General features: G+C 46.9%; 1 protein-coding gene across 2 annotated transcripts in view; it reads left to right on the top strand.

Annotated features, from left to right (window-relative positions):
- SUOX (sulfite oxidase) overlaps positions 1-21628 on the top strand; it is a 302493-nt gene that overhangs the window by 83888 nt on the left and 196977 nt on the right. For both annotated transcript variants that reach the window (XM_085600279.1, XM_085600280.1), the window contains exon 2: positions 17318-17384. In XM_085600279.1, coding sequence (XP_085456405.1) covers positions 17329-17384 — 56 coding nt within the window. In that variant the 5' untranslated portion in view covers positions 17318-17328. The remainder of the gene's footprint in view (positions 1-17317; positions 17385-21628) is intronic.

A 21628-nucleotide genomic window follows, 5' to 3' on the forward strand; every position in this document is an offset into this window, starting at 1 on the left:
ATCAATAGGCACCTACCCTTCAGGGGTATCCCGTCCTTCAGCTGCCATTCTCTGTGACTGAGGAGCCACCTCCGCCATGCGAATGACCTGATCCCTCTCTTTATTCCCCTCAGGAAAGTATCCGGTTGGATAACCCCCAATACCATCCTCGGGGAAATGATGGAATGCTCGGTCGCAGGCAATGGTTCCTTAACTGCAGATTGACGGGACAGGGCGTCCGCCTTCCGGTTTTCCGTCCCCGGCCGATATGTGATGCGGAAGTTGAACCCCGCAAAGAAGATCATCCACCGCAGCTGTCTGGAAGAAAGGTGTCTTGTGGCCGTCATGAACTGTAGGTTCCGATGGTCCGTGTACACCGATACCACATGTCTTGCCCCCATCAACCAATGCCTCCATTCGGTGAAGGCGTCCTTGATTGCGAGAAGCTCCTTCTCCGCAATATGGTAGTTGCGTTCGGCGTCGTTGAGTTTGCGGGACATGTACGCAACGGGATGAAGCACCCCTGTGTCGTGGTTGCGTTGGGACAAGATAGCCCCCAGCGCCACATCCGATGCGTCCGCTTCCACCACGTAGGGGAGATCCGGATCGGGGTGAGCCAACACCGGCGCCTTACCAAAGGCGCTTTTCAGGGCCTCAAAGGCTTTGTTCGCTTCAGGGGACCAGACAAACTCCTTGGACTTCCTCAGTAGCTGTGTGATTGGGGCCACCAATCCTGAAAATCCATCTATAAACCGCCTGTAAAAGTTGGCGAAGCCAATGAAACTTTGGACGTCCTTCACGCTTTGGGGCACCGGCCATTCTTTCACCGCCTTGATCTTTCGTTCTGCCATCTCCTGTCCCTCTGGACTCAGCATCACTCCAAGGAATTCCACGGATGTGACGTGGAAGTCACATTTGCTGAGTTTACAAAACAGCATGTTTTCCCTCAGCTTTTGAAGCACAGCTTTGACGTGGTGTACGTGCTCCTCCACACTGGACGAATAGATGAGGATGTCGTCGATATATACGACCACGTAGATATCCAACTCCTCTCTGAATACCTCATTCAAAAAGTACTGAAAGGCTGCCGGGGCGTTGCACAGACCGAACGGCATGACGAGGTACTCAAAAAGGCCGAACCTGGTCTTAAAGGCGGTCTTCCACTCGTCTCCGTCCCTCATGCGCACCAGATGGTATGCCCCTTTCAAATCCAACTTGGTGTAGATACAAGCTTTCTTGACCTGTTCCAGAAGTACACTGATGAGAGGCAAGGGGTACCGATTCTTTACGGTTATCGCATTCAATGCCCTAAAGTCCACACAGGCTCTCAGCTCCCCATTAGCCTTCGGGATGAAGAAGAGTGGCGAGGCGGCCGGAGACTTGGACGGGCGGATGAATCCTAGCTTGAGGAGTTTATCCAGGTACCCCCGGAGATGCACGTTTTCAGGCTCCGTCAGGGCATACAGCCTGCCGCTGGGAACGCTGGCCCCTGGCACCAGGTCGATCTGGCAGTCAAACTGTCTATGTGGTGGTAGCACTTCCGCTTTCACCTCATCAAATAAATCCTCAAAACTGTGATAAGCCTGGGGGAGAGCCACATCTTTTTCTGCCGCTGTAGCCACCGTCTGACTCCAGCTCTCATCTGCGTCAAGGGATTCCGTTCTTATTCCACAATGCAGGATGCAATACGGTGACGTCAGTTCGATGCGATGTGTTGGCCAATCCACAGAGGGGTTGTGTTTCTGTAGCCACGGCAATCCCAATATGACGCCATATTGGGGCGCTCGGATGATGTTAAAATCGATTTGTTCCAAATGGTTCCTCCCACATCTCATCGGAAGGACCCCCGTGTGCTGCCCGATGGGCCCCGTCACCAATCGCCTTCCGTCTACAGCATAGACGTCTTCGGGTACAGCTTTGGGAAGAAGCACTAGCCCTAGCCTGCGTGCCTCGTTGTGGTCCATAAACATGCCAGTGGCCCCTGAATCCACCATGGCCACAACGGGTATCCACTGGTCATGCACTCCCACGTGCACCGTGAGAAACAGGTGTCGTTGTCCCTTAGTGACCGAGTTGGAAAGTGAAGGGATGGATGAGTGACTCCGAGATGCCCCTTCTTTGGTCTGGGAGTCCTCTAGTTTTCCGCAGGTACGTCCACCACGGCTGTTACCGACCGGTTGGCCCGATAACGTGACGTCTTCGGTTTGGCAGGGCATTCACGTACGTAGTGGCCTTTTTTGCCACAATATAGGCACAATCCTTGTTTACGGCGTGACTCTTTCTCCGTGGCTGTGAGGCTCGCTCGTATTGCGCCGATGTCCATGGGTTCTCCCTTGGATGCGGTGGAAGTTTCAGGACTTCCCACTGTCACATAGGATGGAAGGGAGTTTCCTTTTCTCCCATGATCCCCCTTTCTTTCACTTAGCCTATGTTCCAGCCGTAATACCAGGTTGATAAGGCCCTCACATGTCTTGGGTTGTGGGTCAATACGAGCCACGGCGTCCTTGAGCTCATCGCACAGCCCGTGATGGAAGAGCGCCGTCTGTTTAGCAACAGGCCACTTGGTTTCCGCAACCAGCCTTCGGAACGCGTTGAGATACTGCACCAGGTCGTTGGATCACTGTCTCAACTCAAGCATTTCACGGTCCGCCGTGTACGAGTCAGCCCTTCTGTCGAAGACTTTCAGGAATTCCTCGCGAAAAGCACCCCAATCACATAAGATGGGGTCGTCCCTGCTCACCAGAGGTACGGCCCATTGTGCCGCGTTTCCAGCCAAATAGGATATAAGGAAAGCCACACGAGCCTGACTCGTGGGGAACGCCCTTGGTTTGCACGATAAATGTAGCGCCACTTGTGTGAGGAATACCTGCACTGTGTTAGGATCCCCACTGTACCTCTCTGGTGTTGCCAAGGGGACGGCTACCGGCATTTCCACTACTACCGCAGGGGTCTGGTTCGTGAGGGAGGTGCTGGGCGTGAGCGGGTCCAATTGGATAGCATCCAGTCTGGCTTTTACATCGGCTGTTTCTTGCCTGGAGGCAGCCAATTCAATTTGCACGGTCGCTAAAGCAGCCAGCACATCATCAAGTGTTGCCATGTCTGTTATCGACCGGGAGACAGTTAGTGTTATTAAGGTCGGATATTTTGTAACGCCCTGAACGTCTCAGGATCGTTTAACAGACACGATAATGAGAACGCAACCACTTGTGAAGGTTTAGTTATTTTAATGAAGGCAAAAATAATACAAGGAATAAACAAAGGTTATAGTCACTGGAATCCTCCAGGCTAAGTACGTTACCGCCCACAGCACGGATGGTCCTAGCCGTCCTCTGCATATACGCCGATCCCGGCGTATGCCAACAGAGGGCAGAAATGAAATGGCCGACCATGCCAATCGGTAGGCTGTGAGGGGCACGAAGAGTGTTGGGGAGAATCGAGGAGTCAGGGAAACACCCAGCCGGGGTCTCTACCTGAAGGGAGCAGCCGCTCAACCTCTTCCTCAGACTGCACCGGGACGCGGAGTCACCTCCTGGTGATGCGTCACCGATACCCCTTTCACAAGCAAAGAAGACTGAACCGAGAGCAGCCGCTCGATCGATCCTGTGGACTTCCGAGTCTGTAACGCGGCAAACACCTCCTGGTGTGCGTTACAGCTGGCAGTCCCTGTATCTCTGGTCGGGCTGGGAGTTACGACTCCAACCAGCAAAAGCGCCACTGCGCTTTGACTCAGCCGAGTCAAAAAGCGAAGCTCAATGGTTATCCGGTAGAGCTTCCGGGTCCTTCACAGGTGACGATGGGGCAAGACACGGCCCAGGGAGTAACGACTCGACCTACCTCCGTTCTTGCCTTACTGGAGCACCACTCTGGAACACTGCTCTTCACTAAGCAGGTACGTCGGTGTAAACACAATATCCGACAGCGTTGTACCTCCCGGTTCCTACCTTTATAGGGCGTGTTTTCCTTGAGTTATGTAACAGCTCTCCTGTTAACATAAGGGCGTGTTTTCCTTGAGTTATGTAACAGCTCTCCTGTTTACATAAGGGCGTGTTTTCCTTGAGTTATGTAACAGCTCTCCTGTTTACATAACCTCTCAACCGCTAAGCATCCTGGGAGATGTAGTCCGTTTTCGCTGGTTACCGTTTTCCTCCCCTCGCATGACAGGAATTCTTGACAGGGGTGTAAAAGGACTCCCTGACCCACCCCAGATCGCTCTTAGTCACCGATTCTGAGTAAAAGGTTCCACTCTTCCCAGACTTTCAAGACTACTTTTGATGTATCTGAGCCAGGGAATATAATGGACTTAATCAAGGGACATACATTCCTTCAGGATTAAATTACTCAAAGTTGTACCGTCATTCAGCCAAAAGGGCAGCGTATGGCCAGTAAATCACAAAGATAGGGCATCCCCAGTTCTTCATGAGCCACCATATTCGACATTCCTCGAGGCACACCTAGTAAACCCTTCAAGAATGAATTCTCAACTACTTGTAACTCATTCGTGGAAACATAACCCCATATATTGCTGCCATAAGCGGCTTTAGCGACTCTCTTGGCCTGGTATATATTTAAAAGTGCAGCAATCGGTCTCCTGCCTCATTTGGAAGCAAAGTTTAAAATAGCCATATTTGCACACACTAGGCCATCCCTTTTCCTCTGTTTTAATGGGCCCCAGTTCTTTTGATCATCCATTAGGACCACCAGGTACGAAAAAACATCAGTTCGAGGAACTTGAGCCGATCCAACCATGATTTGAAAAGGCTTTTTCAGGCAAAGTCCGACCTGCATCACATATGATTTAGAATTACTTACTATGTGCTGGCAGCATTGCCATTCTTGTTGTCTGCCTCCTAATTGGCCCCCATATGCCTCACATCACTTTCTTTTTAGTTCTCCAGAGCATGAACCAAGTACTAATTGATTTCATTTGATTAGTGTTCTTTCGCTGCCCGCACTGTGATGCAGGGTACTTTTTTGTTCATTTTTCCAACAATCACTTAACGCTTCTATGCTACACCATTGGGTTGCTTTTAACTTCCATCTTACAGGTTTGTTTTTTGTTGCCTTAATTTGTTTTAGAATTCAGCACTTTCTTTTTCCACACCAAACAATTTGTCACAGACTATTAAAGCAGTTTGTGACTTTGTTTTACAGTTCGGTGCTTCCATTTATAGCACCAAACAAATGTAACAGACTATTAAAGCAGTCTGTGTGACTGCATATGTTTGTAGGCTGTGCCTCTTCTCTGCGCATATAGAGGATGTGGCTGTTTAAAGCATACACTAGTCTGAGTGGTACTTTACCTGAGAATATTTTTTGGCAGCCTACGCAGCAACCCCACACACATACCTACTCCCTGCTGACAAGAGGCAACTACCTCGAAACACGTGTCCAGGGATGGCTAACGCGACACTCATTTTCATTTTAAACTTTTGGCATAGGCGTACCCGCCGACGCTACTTCATGGACCACAATGCTTTGGGGTAACACGCTGGTAGGACGAGCAGAGTGCGGCCAATCGGATTTTTGTTTATATTCAGGCTCCCTCGAGCCGGTGGGGCTGACGAGCCCTTGGCTACGCACCTGCGCGCTTTGAGTGGTACTTTACCTGAGAATATTTTTTGGCAGCCTTCGCAGCAACCCCACACACATACCCACTCCCTGCTGACAAGAGGCAACTACCTCGAAACACGTGTCCAGGGATGGCTAACGCGACACTCATTTTCATTTTAAACTTTTGGCATAGGCGTACCCGCCGACGCTACTTCATGGACCACAATGCTTTGGGGTAACACACTGGTAGGACGAGCAGAGAGCGGCCAATCGGATTTAAAAAAAAAAAAATTTTTATACACTAGCCTGACACTGGACTCGTAGTCTCTCGAGACAAGCAGTTCAGTCAAATGTTTCAGGCTAGGCTGCCACTAAGCAACATAAACATTTTGGACACATTTGAGCCTTTTCAGACATAAAGTATGTGGTTTCTTAAAGTGCCTCAATTTTGGGCAGCACTGCAGTTAACCCATTTATCCTTAACACGTATGTCCTCAGTCTTATATGAATTCTACCTCTTCTTGGTGCATACAAAGTATGTGTCTGTTAAAGTGTTTTAGTTTTATGCAGCACAGGAACTACTTGGTTTCTCCTTAAAACCTGTCCCCAAGTCCTTCTCATATGTGTTCCACCGAAAGCACTTTCAGGTGCCATATATTCGTATGCACTTAGGTGCAAGACAGGGCTAGAACAATCATTACAATGTTGCTAGACCAGCAGGTCTAGTAACTTGAATAATCTACTAAACCTAACTATAATGTACTTTACTAGAGAATTGGCCTCAAATTGTTTGATCCTAGGCAAATATTTTGTCTTATGGAACTGCCTTTTTCTTCATTATCACTATAAAGAGCACCTTCAAATATGCAAGTACACTATTTCTGCTGTACAAAACAACTCTTTTTATTTCCTAGACTAAACGTTTGCTCCATGTATAATAAGAATCGAGTCCACATATAGGTTACACATGATCTCTGGCTTGCCTCTTAGTTCACTAATAGTATTGCCATCTGGGCAGGAGCAGGAATATTCCCCAGTTCATTTTTAAAAACACACTTTTCATAAATATATTAGTAAAGCATGATGTGGTAGTGCACTGTCATTTACAGATAGCCCATTTTCTATTGAAATGGCCACAAAACTTTCCCACTAACATGTAGTTTTACTGATTAAAACTATATAGCGCATAATCAATGTTTAGAAATTGGGTTTCAGCAAACATATTTAAAGTTTGCACATCATCAAGTAAAGTGTTCTGATTTAATCCTATAAGAGTTACAAAAATGTGTCTTCATAACTAGTGAACTATATTTGAAATGTTTGAACAGTTCACTTATTAGCTATTTCAGTGTTGTGTTAGAAAAAAAACCTGAAATCTTACAGCCTTTGATTTCTCCTGCTTTGCACAGCGCAATTGTCACTTTACAAAATCCTCTAACTTCGGTCACAGGAAGAAAAGTCAATGTAGGAAGAAAAACTGACTTTTGAACTCTGCCTTTGCAAGCTGAAAAATTGTGACAAGATAACAAGATTTAGAGGCATCTTTATTGCTCATTCACTTGTGAGCAAGCAGAACACCTGTTGTCAGCTTGCCAGAACGGACTAGTAGGCCCCAAAAATAGCTCGTCCTGACTAAATCTAGCTCGCCATAGGGAGTGGATTTTTCGAGCCCTGCAACGATGTAGCTTAACAGCCACAGCTCCACTCCATTCCAATCTACCCCAATCCTCTCCAGTCTACCCCACTCCACTCTAGTCTACTCATTCCAATTCAATCTACCACACTCCACATCAGTCTACCCCATTACAATCTACTCCACTCTACCCCACACAGTTCCACTCTGCCCTAATCTACCCCACTCCAATCTACTCCACTCTACCCTACTCCACTCCACCCCAATCCACCCACTCCACCCCAGTCGAATTCACTCCACCTCAGTGTACCCCACTCCGCTCTCACTCCATTCCAACCTACCCCAACGACCCCACTCCAATTTACACCACTCCAATCTACTGTGCTTCAATCTATCCCACTCCTTTCCACCATACTTCACTCCATTCTACCCCAGTCTACTACACAAAACTCCAATCTACCCCATTCCACTTTACCCCAGTCCAATCCACCCCACTTCAATCTACCCAAATCTATCCAAAAATACTCAACTCTAACACACCCTACCCCAATCCATTGTACCCCAATCTAACCTGCTCCACTCTACCCCACTCCAGTCTACCCCAATCTACCCCACTACACCCCACCACCAGCTCCACCCCACTAACGTTTAGCTTTGCTGAACAGCAGCCACACTGGTGTACAACATGGCTAAAAGTAATTGCCATAGCCAAATTGCACTCACATAGGCGGTGCCTACTGGCTTTGCCAGTATTGGTTTATGCTATGATGGTATGAATCCTGTGTGCGCAGTGAAAACCAGTAGGTTGGGTTTTCTTTTCTGCTCCAGTATTCTGCCTTGTAGTTTCGCGTCTGGAGCTTCTTTGTGGACCAGAGTACATATGCCTTTTAGAGGTGCAGGGTTTTGGGGCAGTGAAGGGTGATTCTGATCATGGGCAACATTGAAGTGATGTTTAATGTGGGTGGGACTCTCAGATGAGCCAAATAGATCAGGAAATGAGAACTTGAAGCACTTGTGCAAAACTTTCCCAGTGACTTATTTAACATACATCTAAAAATGGAAGCACGTTGATTCTCTCATGTGTTTTGGTTTAATGTGGAACTCGGCTTCAGTTGCAAAGTTCATGAAGACATGTTTTGTCCATGACAGTGTCATGTAGACAGATTCTGAGATTGAGGTTCTAGGGCAATAGGATATCAAGGCTGTGAACATGTGAGTGGTTTGGTTATTAGTGTAGATATTGTCGAGGTCTTTAATGATTCTTGGGGGACCAGTTTGATACGTCTTCAGCCCTGATGTTCAAGTGATAAAAGCACACATAGACAGGACATATACTATTCTAAATCGAAGATGACCACTTAGACGGAAGCATGGAGATTGTAAGGGCGTGATCGAGAGTTTGACTATTGACACTTTCATATTACATAGGAAAGTAAATGCTGAGCTAGTGAAACATTCACTCAGTAGATATTGGAAGGACGTACTCTGCACCTAGAGTTTCTGAAGTGACCACATTGGTGGCCATTATGTACTCTACAACACAACGTCCCTGTCCTTGCTCCTGATTTTTGTAGTATCTTATAGTCGTCTGGGAAGAGATCAGCCATGACATGTATATGTTATGTCATTGATTCTTATTCTGGAGATTGCCAGGAGAACTTTGATCTGCAATGCTGTTGCGTATGATTGCTACTTTTTTTCTGGCAAATCTTGTATATAGTAGACTGCTCACTAAAGAGTTAGGGCCCACCCAAGTAGTTTCCTGAATTACTGTTGATGTAGAATTTTGTGGGTTTGGTGGGAGAATATCTCCTTTCAGAGATAAACTAAAGTTTGGCCAGTAGTGGTTAGACTAGTGGCCAAGGGCTTCTGGGTGTGTGGTACACATAGTACGGGCAACTGGGAGCAACAGTACTTGCCTTGGCTTCTGCACTTCATGTAGGGTTGTGTTGGACTGTTTGCTGGTAACCAACCCAAGCAAAATCAATCAAATACAACTCAGCAAAGACACTGAGTAAGGAGCAACACACACGTAGTTGATACAATACGACTTTAACAAACACAATGGCTAGCTAAATAGTAGCAGACCTGTTACATGTATATATATTGTGCAATGTTAGCACGATGACAGCAAAACTTGAATCAATTGCAATGCACTAAACCAAAGGCACAATAATAATTCTGTAAATCAAGATAAAGCAGGAGAACACGACCCTTCGCCGCTGGATAACTCAACTTTATCAGTTAGCACCGGGAAGCCACACTGGCCCCTCTCTGGAAACGGTGGAACAGGGACAGTCGCTGTGGGCGATGGCAAATCTGCACAACTTCATCTGTGAGCTTCCTCGAGGGATTGGCACCCATGCACAACATCATGTTCCTTTACTGTACCCGTTGTTCTTATGGTCTTTTTTTTTTTGATAATCAATTTTATTGAGTTTTCAATGTAACCAAACAAACAGCACCATTCAGAATTACATCGCATGAGAATTGATACAAAAAGTGACGTACATGCAAATCAAAGGCCCACATCTCCAGAGGCATTCTGTAGACCCAACCGACCCACCTTAAAATTCTATCACTCCCACCCACTTCCCCCACATTCTGCGAAATTTCCCAGGGCATCCCCTGGCCACATAAAGAGGTCGTTCCTAGGCGGCACACCAGTCCACCCCCCTGTGCCAACGCGCCAATGTTGGTGCGGTAGCCGTCAGCCAATGGGCAGCGATATCCCTCTTTGCTACCACCAAGGCCGTGTTAAGAAAAAGCTTTTCGGCTCTGCTACCGTCCAGTCCATCAGTGATGCCCAATTGAGTACGTGTAGGAGCCAGAGGAACCTCTCAGCCCAAGACCTCCGTCAATTCTGTTCTTATGGTCTTATGAGTGTTTTCGCTAACCCAGGATCCTCCCGACTCTTGCCAGCTGCATCATGCACCTTTCTCACACTGGTACCAATCAGTTATCCTCCCATGGCCTTTAAGCTACTCCCAGGCTCGTTTGGGGTCAGCATAACCTCAATGGTATGCCTCCCTTGAGCCACATGCCATGGCCTGGTACAGTAAACACAGCACATTGGCAGCACATATAGTTTTGTCTATTAGAAATAGCAAAATTAAGTATCATCTGCTATCTCAGCGTGGTGCATGGGTTTTCTGCATGCATTTTCACTCATCAAGACTGCCTAAGCTAGTTAACCTTTTCGCGTCACAATTTCTTATGCACACTATTCCCTGTATACTGCACAAGGGTACTCTGACAATTTAAATGTCTTATAGTGTCTGTTCATTTCTCCGATTGCTTGGTGAATCCGCAGCCATCTTGACGACACTATTAGCGCTGGCTGTCTTTTTTCTTTTGCTGGTCCTGGGCTACATGTGCTTTTGGTATGGGCTTTAGGTGGTCCTTGGTATTGACATGTAGAGGAAGGTTTGGTTTCTCATGTGTTCGACAGTTTGCTGGGGAGTGGAAAAATTATGTTTAAAGGCTGAGATTGGCGTGGTTTGCTTTTTATCATCCGCATTAGCACAAGATAATTTGAGGCGAGAGTGGTGACCAAGAACGAAACCTCAAGGGAGTGCCGCCTAGAATTTAAGTTGAGATTTACAGTAAAGAAAATCCTACATAAGAGTGTATTAAAAATGTGCATCCCTCTTTAGGTTGGTTCTTGCAGATGATGGCAGATGACCCAGGAGATGCAATCTACGGACTCCCTTTATCCCGCTATTTCGTTATGTCCTAAACTGGATAGGTTTTTGAATTCAATATGGACGTCATTGAACTAATGGAGTGCAGAACTGCAGTCCTTGAGGCTTGGGGACACCGAATATTTAAAATTGTCATGGAATTTGGGACTTGCTGTGCCAAGGAGAGACATTGCGGCACTCAGGGTTGAGACGTGGTGTGCAAATATGGATTGATGTGTGAGGCAGAGAGAACTTTTTATGAAACATAGGGATGTCCAAGGAAATGCAAGAAAATATGGGGACAGTGGCTGCGTTTTGTTGATCTGATTTGAAAAACCCAAGAAGGAGAACTGGGATAAGAACAAGACGGGCAGGTGCATACGGACGCAGTGTATGTATACAAATTGACCTCACGTTCTACGTACTATGTAATGAATCAGAAGTTTAGTTCTTTGGTTTTGTAAGGTCAGTTGAAACACTGAAATCCAATAAAATGTTTTTTTTTAAAGTTACTGTAAAGGTGTGCCTGAAGTTTAGATCACATAAAATAACCCCAGGTCTGTGGTTCATAGGGAATGGACGGTGGTGCCAGGGGTGACTGCTAACAGCACAGGGTGTAAAAACCAGAGAGGGTGAAGCTGCATGTATTTATAGCATGCCTTCAAAGATGAATCTTGGCTTCTTGCCACAGAAATTCAGGACATTGGGCTCTCTGCAGGAACAGCATAGCTATCAGTGGTACATTAGGTGGAGTGGCACCTGCGCCCAGAGGCATTAGGAAACCTGAGAAATGCTGTATTTTTCTACTCTGCAATCAGTGGGCCCATTTACATGCTTGCACTGATGCCTGTGCCACCCTTGCTATACCATTGCTCTGTAATTCTAGTTTGAAGTGCACTGCAGAGCTGTGTGTTGTTCGCTGCCAGGAACAGGCAGTGCTACCCTCCTGATAGATTCTCGAAATCCCCCCCAGCCGGCCCACTGCCTTTACCTGCAGCGGCCGCGGCTGACTAATGCGAAAAGTGTATATCACTTAATAGGGTCGGATTGGTAACGCGGGCACATCCTTTACATGGCAGAAGGGCCGGTAGCCGAGTTCTAGCTGTGGGCTGCTCTTTTGGGCAGCCTGGGGCTGTCTGTGCTGTTAGGATGCCGCCACCGGTCTAGTGGGTGCCAGAGTGGCCTTTCTAGAGGCAGATGGGCGGAGGTATCACTTCCGTTCTCTCGTTGGGCAGACCCATTAATGTATGCTGATTGAGCGGGGGCAGGGGGCCTGAGCAGAAGTGGTCTCACTTGCATTCATGTGTGCCTCAGCAGTGTGAACTAATCTGTGCAATAAAAAAAAAAAATCAAAGTGAAGTTAATAAAACATGCCTCACACCCCCTTTCTTTTCATAAAATTTCGCTGAAGCAGTGTTTTGCGGAAAGGTAATACGCAAATGTGGGCCATTTTTTTGGGGTGTGCCCGGGCCAATTTTAGATCCCAATCCAACCCTGTCACTTAACAATCCTTGGCAACGGTCAGACAAATTAAACTTGACAACTTCACTAGTACATGCTATTCCTGATCATCATCTGACCCTCCACTGCAATTCTCTGTCTTTACTGAACTGACTCCCCCAGGTGCACTTTTTCTCTTTGTCTTTCTGAAACTCTTCTGGTCAACATGATCTCTTTACCTGTAAATAACTATAAACACAATAACCCCCTCTGCTAGAGCTGATTTGCCCGTACTGCAGTGAAACAAACTGTTTCTATCCTTCCCTATGGAGTACAAACTGCCACTCCTATCCTATCAAGGAATTCTTCTGCCCCTCCACCCTCTTCAAGTTACAGGTAACTTGGCCAACTTGGAAAACACAACCTTTAAAACTTCTCATTATCAGCCTTTCTAGCCCTTCCCGTAACCGAAGAAAATACAATTCCATCACAGTCTCTGAGATGCACCCCATTGTCTTTGAAGAACTGTTTTATCTGATACCTGATCTCCTCATGCACAATCCTTTCCACCTTCTCCACTCTGCAAAAATTCCACAACTCTTGGTTAATCTTTCAACCTGCCTTCTCAATAGCGTTCTGTTGGTGTGCACCTTGCCACTCCCGTCTATGCACCAACTCTCTCCACATTATGGCAGTCTTGCCCAGTACAACCGTAGTTCCTTCAGATCCCTTCTTATCTCCTTCAGCAAACCCATGCCCTTCCTTTTTACCAGATCGTTCTTGCCTAGGTGAATTATCAACACATCAGGACGCCCTCAACTTTTTTGTGGCTTGTTCAGTGTAGCCAACAGTTCCTTCCTCCGCATTTCCCCTTTACTAAACCTTTTTATCTGAACCTTCATGTTATCGAAACCCAGCTGCCTGCCATATCCCTACCATGAAGTGTGTCATGCTGCCCATTTTATAGAGGAGTGACGACATATCCAAACCAATATGGAACCTCTCTGAGTCCAGCTACACAACCTGCAAAGAACCAACTGAAACAAAACATCAACAGAAGCAACATATCAATGCAACACCACCTCGGAGCGAACATACTTCTTAAAACACTCTGATTGCCATGACCCAGTTTCCCTGACTGTCCCGCGAACCCATTTATCTGCATCTTTAGTCATTCCCATTCTTAATGAATGTATTCCAAACTTCGCCCCCGACAGTCCCAGTCTCCCCAATTTCTTCCTCAACTGGCCACTCTTCAACTTGGACCATTGTGCCAAAATACAAAACCCCTCCACTCCCAGTCTTCTTTTCAAGGCTCTCCACGCTCTTATCGGACAGATGTCTGCCACTGGATGCTTCTGCAATGCCCCTCTCTGTCCTATTCCCTTCTGATCTGTTTTGCTTTTCTTAATAGTCATGTCTAGCCTGTCCCATCGCGCCATCACATTGAGCACACGAAAACCCTCCATTGCTTGCCCCCCCTGTAATCTCTGAAGTATGGAACCCAACTACAGAACAGTCTTTTTGAACAATTCCAGCATAATCTGCCTCTGTATTCTCTGTCCAACACCCCTGCCTCTAACCCACCAATCCAGGATCCTTTTTCCGAATTCACCCGCTGATTGCTCGTATCCCCAAAACATTTGCCTGGAAAAGGCCACTCCCGGACTTCCCAGCTTGGATCCTGGAGATAACCCTTTAGGGGTCGACGCCGGCCGGGGGGGCCAACCGGCGTCGAACGCGGTGGAGGTGTAGCGAGGTCAACCGGCGCCGATCCGAATCCAGGCCTGGATCCAAGGGGGGCCTGCGGCGCCCGGGTCGGCAGCTAAGACCTAGGCCCCCCAACTGAGTCTGCGGGGCCTGAAGTCGCGCCGTCGGGGTCGGTCCACCCAAAGATGGCATGCATCGCCTCGTAGAACATATGAAGCTGGGCGGGGGTTGCTCCGGGTCCCGTAAAGGGAGGGATACTCGGAGTTGACCCTTCGGGCTCCGTGCGCAGAGCCACGGGAGGGGCACAACCCGCGTGCTTCGTCGAATCGGCCGACCGACGAGAAGTCGAAGAGCGTCGATGCTTCTTCGACGACTTCTTATGCTTCGACTTACACGACCCCGAGTGCGAAGACTTCGATGATTTCGAACCGGAATGGTGGTGGCTCCGCGACAGGTCCCTCGACCTCCCTCTGGACCGAGACCTCGAACAGTGCGTAGCCGAGTACCGGCGTTCAAGCAGCTTTCGAGACCGCTACCGCAAAGCCTTCGGTGCCATCGACTGGCAGTCTGCGCACAACTTGGGGTCGTGGTCGCACTCCAGGCAAAAGAGGCCCACGCAATGGGGATCCTTCACCGACATCAGTCGGTTACAGGAACCGCAGGCCCTGAAACCGGGCATCCCTTGTGCACTTTTTCGGAAATTGACTGAGGTACCGCTCTACCCGGATCTGCGCTGGCTGGCGCGGAAAAAGAAAGAACTACGTCTGCGCGTGAGGGTGGCATCTAAGTAGTTGCCGCGACGTCATCTCGGCGATGCCGACGATGGACGCGGAGCCCGACCGACGCCTCCTTCCGACGCGCAGAGGTACTGCTGCCGAAAAAACTTTACGGATCCAGTCTGACGCCTGGGGGTAATTCTAAGGTAAGGAATCTATAACTAACTAATGTTTCTTACAGATATATCATTACCGAAGGTAAGTAACTTGTGCATCAGTCATGGCCATAATGAACTTAACTACATCGTTTATACCTTCCCCATCCCCACTACTGTCCTTCCTGTGTTCTCCTAAACTTGAGCCATGATTGCCGATAGGCCTTTCTCGCGCTTAGTGCCAGCGACCCTTCAGTCAGATTCATCAATATGCAGTTACTGCTTCCCAGAGGTCCAGTGGCATGCACGTTTTCTCCCTGTACACCTCCAGCATGAGCTCACTGAATCTCCTTCACGACGAATGAGATAAAGCATCCCCAGTGTCATTGTCGACTCCAATGATGTGTCTCGCCCGAAATGTCACATGAAGAGTCAAGCATCCAAGTACAAACACCCTTAACAGTTGTGGAACTTTAGCATCCCTTGTGAACTGCCTGTTGAAGAACACTCTACTGTTTTGAAAAGGCTTCCCCACAAGGCAACCCCCACCACCAGAGGGAACATTTCCAGGAATGTGAAGTGGCGTCCTCCATGATTCCATCTCTCTGGCTGCTCCTCTGCACACCTCCTTCCTTGTCAGTAGAGGCCAACCCCCCACCCGCTGCATCTGAAAATATCTGAATAGACAATTCCGTCTCTCTCCGAATGCCTTGCAATGGTATACCATTAAATCTGTCCAAGAAAACCTTGCTAAAGTGCAAATTGACCTTAACTCCAGCCAAGATCCTTACTCTGTGGTGAGGCAACTGTTTGCTTATCGATGCCAAGCCTAACCTGCAGAATGTGCGCCCTGCCTTCACTCAAAGGCGAAATTCAAGGGTCCTAGCAAGACTTGTATCTCCATCATTGTAGCCTTTCTTCTGGATAACGTGTTATCCAGCAACTGTGACAATGTCCTCTTTCTTTTCTTCGGGCAGCCTAGCATCCATCTCAATGCCGACATATGACAACACCCTCTGCGGCCACACAGGGGCTAGCAGAGCTCCAATATCTGCCTTTTGGAAAACAGAATGTTGAGTATCAATGGTAACCCGAAGTGCTACCAGACACGGGTCACAATTGCAGTATACTAGACAAATGGTCACTGTAGCAGCAAATGTAACCACATTTGTTTGTAATCAATGACATTCACAACGTGAATTATGCATACTCTGCATTTAATACAATTAAATATCAAAGCATTAATCACTTGTTAAATAGGCAACACAGTTGCTCTACCTACTAGCATCAAAAATGCATTTGTAATAAAGGTGCTCAAGTGTGGGTCAAGGAAGGGTGGGAGTGTTGGGTTCAAAGTGATAGTTTAAAGGTAAGAGACACAGGAGAGGTGTAGTGACATATGTACTTCAGATTCACGTATCAAAACCTTTCCCACCTATTACAGGTCAATTGTTCCAGTAATACATAGCACTAGGGGACATTGATAATAAATCTCAATAGTCAGGGCTTGTATGAGGGTCAAGACTGATTTGCATATGGCTGGGTCCAAACTGGGGTGGCATAGTGAGCAAAAGAACGAAAGATTAAACCCAGATCTCTTGAGTGGGGGTGAGCGGCTGAAAAGTTTCAGCACATCATCTTTTGTTTACTAACACTCGTGGCTTTATTAGGTTGGCCCTCCTCACTTAATGCAGACAATGCAGAGCCTCAATAACATTTTCGCTGGCCATTACTCTTGAAAAATACCATCACTACTCTAACTCTAAGTCCACTGTATTCCTTGGCCTACTAAGTACCTCTAAACTACACAAATTACTACTTACACTCTACCGAGCCCCTGAAGCCAGCTTGTACCCCCCCAAATGCCTAAAGCCTTTCAACCCTCAAGTCCCGCCCCTGTGTGCCACCTGACCAACCCCTGCCCAGCAGACCTCTGTCCTGCATCACTCGCTCGAAGACCCTGGTGGGGTAAGGTTAGGTAAGGCTCTTGCTACCTTGATTAACCCAAAGCCCCATGAAGTTGTACGAAAGAGTGCAGGAAAACACAGACCTGAGGTGCAGTGTGGGAATAAGTACATGAACAACAGGGGTTGGTGCAGGTGAAAATTGAGGTGCATTGGTGGAACTGCTTGTAGGTCTTTGTTCCTTAATAGGAGGTGGGGGGTAGTAATTGAAAGGTTAGATTTTGTTTCATTGGTAGATTTATGTGTAGGTCCCAGCACTGTAATAGAATGGGTCGCCCCAGATTAGAACTGAGGTGCATTGTATTGAAATAGCAAAGACTCTGCAGATTAGACTTGAGGCACATTTGGAGAAGCTGTGTGTGGATGTTGCTACTGATTGAAATGCAGAGTCTACTGCTAGAGCTGTGTGAGACCCAGTTCAGTATACTTGTTTCTTCTCTCCTTCCTCTATGATGTCCTTCTCTCATCCTCCCTTCTGTTCCTACAGTCTCTGCTGGAATGCATCTCCTGAGACAGACCACGCCTGTCCTGCGAATCCTGCAGAAGAGGTGCAGGTAAGCAAATGCAGCACATTGCAAGCTCCAACTTCAAATAACAGATGAGGACGCCTCACTTCCATGGAGTATAGGTACTTCTGGAATACTACACTCAGTTGGGGGAACATTCTGTTCTCGAGGCCACATAAGGCTTACTGAGTCCAGTTTTGGAGGCCACTTCTCAGAGAGACCTACCAAGATAAAGCTGTTTTTGCAGTGAGTACCCCATAAAGATAGATGCTTTTCAGATATGAATAAAATAGTACGCAAATGGGCAAGACATGGGGGAAACATTCAAACACCCAGCAGAGGGATGGCCTGGAAATGTGAAAGAAACATTCAAATATTCCACTTTTAGATGACAGGCAGAATAAATGAAATGTTTACACCATCTCAAAGGCATAAATATACAACAATATGGATGAATGGAGACGAGGCAGACACAGGTAATAGTCTCTAGAAATGCAACAGTGGAATTTGATGGGCGTTGGCAAAACTTATACACCTGAGGACTGTAATTTTTTTCCCCAATTATGTTTAATACATTTGATGGAGAAAACAGGATAATCACACAGCTCTGTCACCTACAATTCGAAGTCTGGCTACCTTTGTCGCAAAAGGAAGACTAAAGAACCCAAACCTTAAAAGCAACCCTGCTCCCTCAGATGCCAACCCCTTTTACACTCATTCAAAAAGATACCTTAGGTGTCCCCGCAGTATCTCCGTCTCATGGGATCTCAAGGCTGTTGACCCTCTGTACCGCAGTCCTCTCGCACCGTATCGCACTATCAGCAAGTGTCCTCCAAATCTCCCTATGAAGGGAGAATCAGATGTAACAGTTTAAGAAATGTTGGGCAGGTCAGCTCATTAAATTCAGATGAAAGAGGATTAATGTACGGGGCCAGGATGGTAATTTTCTGTGTTCTGCTCTGCGGTGAAGGTGAGCTTTTCCATGCTCAATAAGTGCCATATTTGTTAAGCCGTGCCGTGTAGTCTGGAATTCTGTCCGAGCCCCATAAGGAGAGGATAGCTTGGTGTGCCGTTCCGAAAGCTAATGCCATTTGCCGGCCTTTTAAAGACTTCAGTGAATATATTAATGGGTTAGGCAAACCTAATATGACATATACTGGGAGGCGCAAAATCTGTGTATCAAAAAATTGTCTATCACCTAAAACCCACCCCCAGTTTTGGACAATTTCATAGCAAATGCAACAGAGATCCAGTACCCCTGCGGCCCCACCAGCATTCTTTGCTTTGCTTTGGATACCATTTCTGCACCCGGGCTGGAATCAAGTACCAGTATGATACAATCTTGGTGGCAGTTTCTTTACTAGACGTGTTGCGTGCGGTATGCCTTTTGCGTTAGAGACTGTCTTTCCATTCCTTGTGTGTAATTGTCCTTTCCAGGTCTGTTTCCCATCGTTTCTTTTCTGTATTTTTCTCTTATGGGGTGGGGGGCTGTAGTAAGGGAGTGTATAGCTCTGTTATCAAGCGACTGACTTTGTTCTTTAGGAAGTTCCATTTCTCGAATGGTGTAAGCAGTCTATTTGTGGTGTAATGGAATGATGTGTCACCCAAATCCTGATCTGTATTTATTGCAAATGGTTGGACTCAAGGACATCATACTCAAGTTGTACTCTGTCAAAGGGAATGATCCCTTCTGTAATGAACATACTGGCAATTCTTTTGTAGCCTGCTACTTGCCAATGCACAAAGCAATCAGTTTGGAGGACTAGTGTAAAGTCTGGATTAGCAAAAATAGGGTTCATTGGCTATGGGTATGACATTAGCTTTTTACTCGCAGCAAGTGTCCCAGACTGTCAGAGTGGTCCTATTTATAGGAGTGGAGTACAGACTTCATGCCCTATGCCTCCATGGTAACCAAGAGACCTTCCAAGTGTGTGTAATCTAGCAAGTGAAGCACCAGTACTTTTCAGATTCTGCTCGGCCCCATTGCACCATGTGCTGGAGTTGTGCTGTCTGATAGTATTGTGTGTATTCGGGCATTCCTAGTCCTCCATCATTGGTAGGTCTATAAATCAAGTTGCGGTGCTTGTGGGCCTCTTCCCGCCCCAAAATAACCTGTTAGTTTCTGTTTGCAGTGTCTGTAACGCGTTGTGAGGAGGGTTCAGTGGAGGGGATTAGAACACAAATAGTACTTTAGGAAGGATAGCCATTTTTAAGGCGGCAATTCTAACTATCCCAGCGAGCCTGTTCTGGCGCTAGCTGGATACATGTGATTTTACTTGTCTGAGAAGGAAGTGACAATGAATCTTGGCTGTATCTGCGGCTGTAGGGAACAGTTGTGCATCTATATGTGGGATGGGAGTCTCTGCCCATATGCTTGCGTATTGGGCTCATGAGTGAGCCTGATGAGTCTGGCCGACTGTTAGGTTTAGGACCTGTGGTTTCTGTAAGTTAACTTTAAAGCCCGAAACACCCACACAGTGATACAACTCTTTTATTAGAGCAGGCAATGAGGCAAGAGGGTCTGTTAATGCCACAATAACGTCATCTGCTGTGCGTTTCTCCGCCAAATCGTGCTCCTGTAATGCTGGGATCGGTCTAGATGCTTTGGCCAGTGGCTCCATAGATAAAACAAATGCTAACGGTGAAGAAAGGCACCTTGGGAAATAGGTCTGTATGAGCTACATCGCTGGTTATTCTTCTCTGACTTGGGAAGGACTGTGATGGGTACCTCTAGCATGGATCGAGTAAATACCTCACAGTCTGCAAATCAATTAAAGAGCCTGCCTCGGACCGATGCTAGGATCCGATAGATAGATTTACGGAAGAGTGTCGTGAAGCCATGTACTCATGGAGATTTAAGAGGTCTCAGCCTAGGTATGGTGGAGATCACTTCGTCTACCATAATAGGTTTTTCAGGGTTTTCTGTTTGGACCAGTGTGAGTTTAGTCACTTGCACCTCTTCCAGATATGCAGGAATGATGCAGTCATTCAGGTCCTTGGAGGAGAAAAGGATCTGGTACAAGTCCTGAAATATTGAAGCTATCTGTGTGTTGCGGAGACCTCTGTCCTCTCTGTATTTAAGATGGTGCATACTCTATTGTAATTCACTTTAGTGTGCAACCTACGCTCTAGCATTTTTGCCACATGCATTGCCCATTATGTAGGATTTGTGTTTGAGGAGAAGTAGGGCAGATCCTGCCCTATCTAAATGTAATCGTTTGAGGTGAGCACATGCAGTGTCTAATTTACGTCAGACCCTTGGGGCTCTGGTGCACTTGTGAATGGCTTCTAGTTTCCTCACCATGCAGTCCAGCTCCTCTCATTTCTATTGTCTAATTATCGTTAGCCGACATAGCTATCAATTCCACCCAATCACTGTCTCAAGTGCTTCCCAAAGTGTGTCCACTACGATCTCGGACATGTCGTTATCCCGCAAGTAATTAGAGAAAGATGTATTGACCGCGCAGATGCTATCTTTTTATTTGATGATGCTACCTCTCAGTCTCTATGATCCAAGGACCCTGCTTTGTCCATCCACCCGTAGGACAGTAGACAACGGGGCATGGTCTGACAGCAACATGGGTTCTGTGTGCACTTTCCGAACCTCTGCTTGTAATGCAGATGTGCCCAGAAAATGATCTATCCGTATGGCGTGTTTTGTGGGCAGCAGAGAAGAAGGTGTAGTTCCTGTGATTGGGGTGTGTAAGTCTCTACAAATCTTCCAGGACTCTCCCACAACCAGGCCAAGCCTCAGATAGAGAAGGCCCCTGTCTGGCCAAAGAGTTGGCTAGACCTGTCAATAATTTTTCATTGCCAAATTCAGGCCGACCCCACAAGTATAGCGGCGTCCAGAGTTTGCAATACCCCAGAGATAGTACCAGTTAGAAAATGTTCCTGGTGCTCATTAGAGGCATAGACAGTCGCTATTGTGAGGCATTGACCACGTAGCTGAATATAGTATGCCACCAGCCTGCCTCTAATTTCAGCTATTTTCCAAATCACTTCCCCTCAGAAATTTTGCGAAAGTAATAAAGCTACCCCCTCCCTCTTTGCAGACACAGATGACAAGTGTCGTTGTGGGAATCAGCGTGATTTCAATCTGTGCCCAATGTTTGTCCAAAGATGTGTCTTTTGGAGTAAACAGAAATCTTCCCCTGTTCTGTTTCAGGAAGGACAAGCTAGCAGTCCTCTTGGTCAGGTTATTTAATCTTCTTACATTGAGGCTGATTATTTTGATATCAATGAAATTGAATTAGATACCGCCATGTCTTCCCGGAGGCCCCCTGAGTGTG

This window comes from Triturus cristatus, chromosome 4_2 (genome assembly GCF_964204655.1).
Source record: "Triturus cristatus chromosome 4_2, aTriCri1.1, whole genome shotgun sequence".
NCBI lineage: Eukaryota > Metazoa > Chordata > Amphibia > Caudata > Salamandridae > Triturus > Triturus cristatus.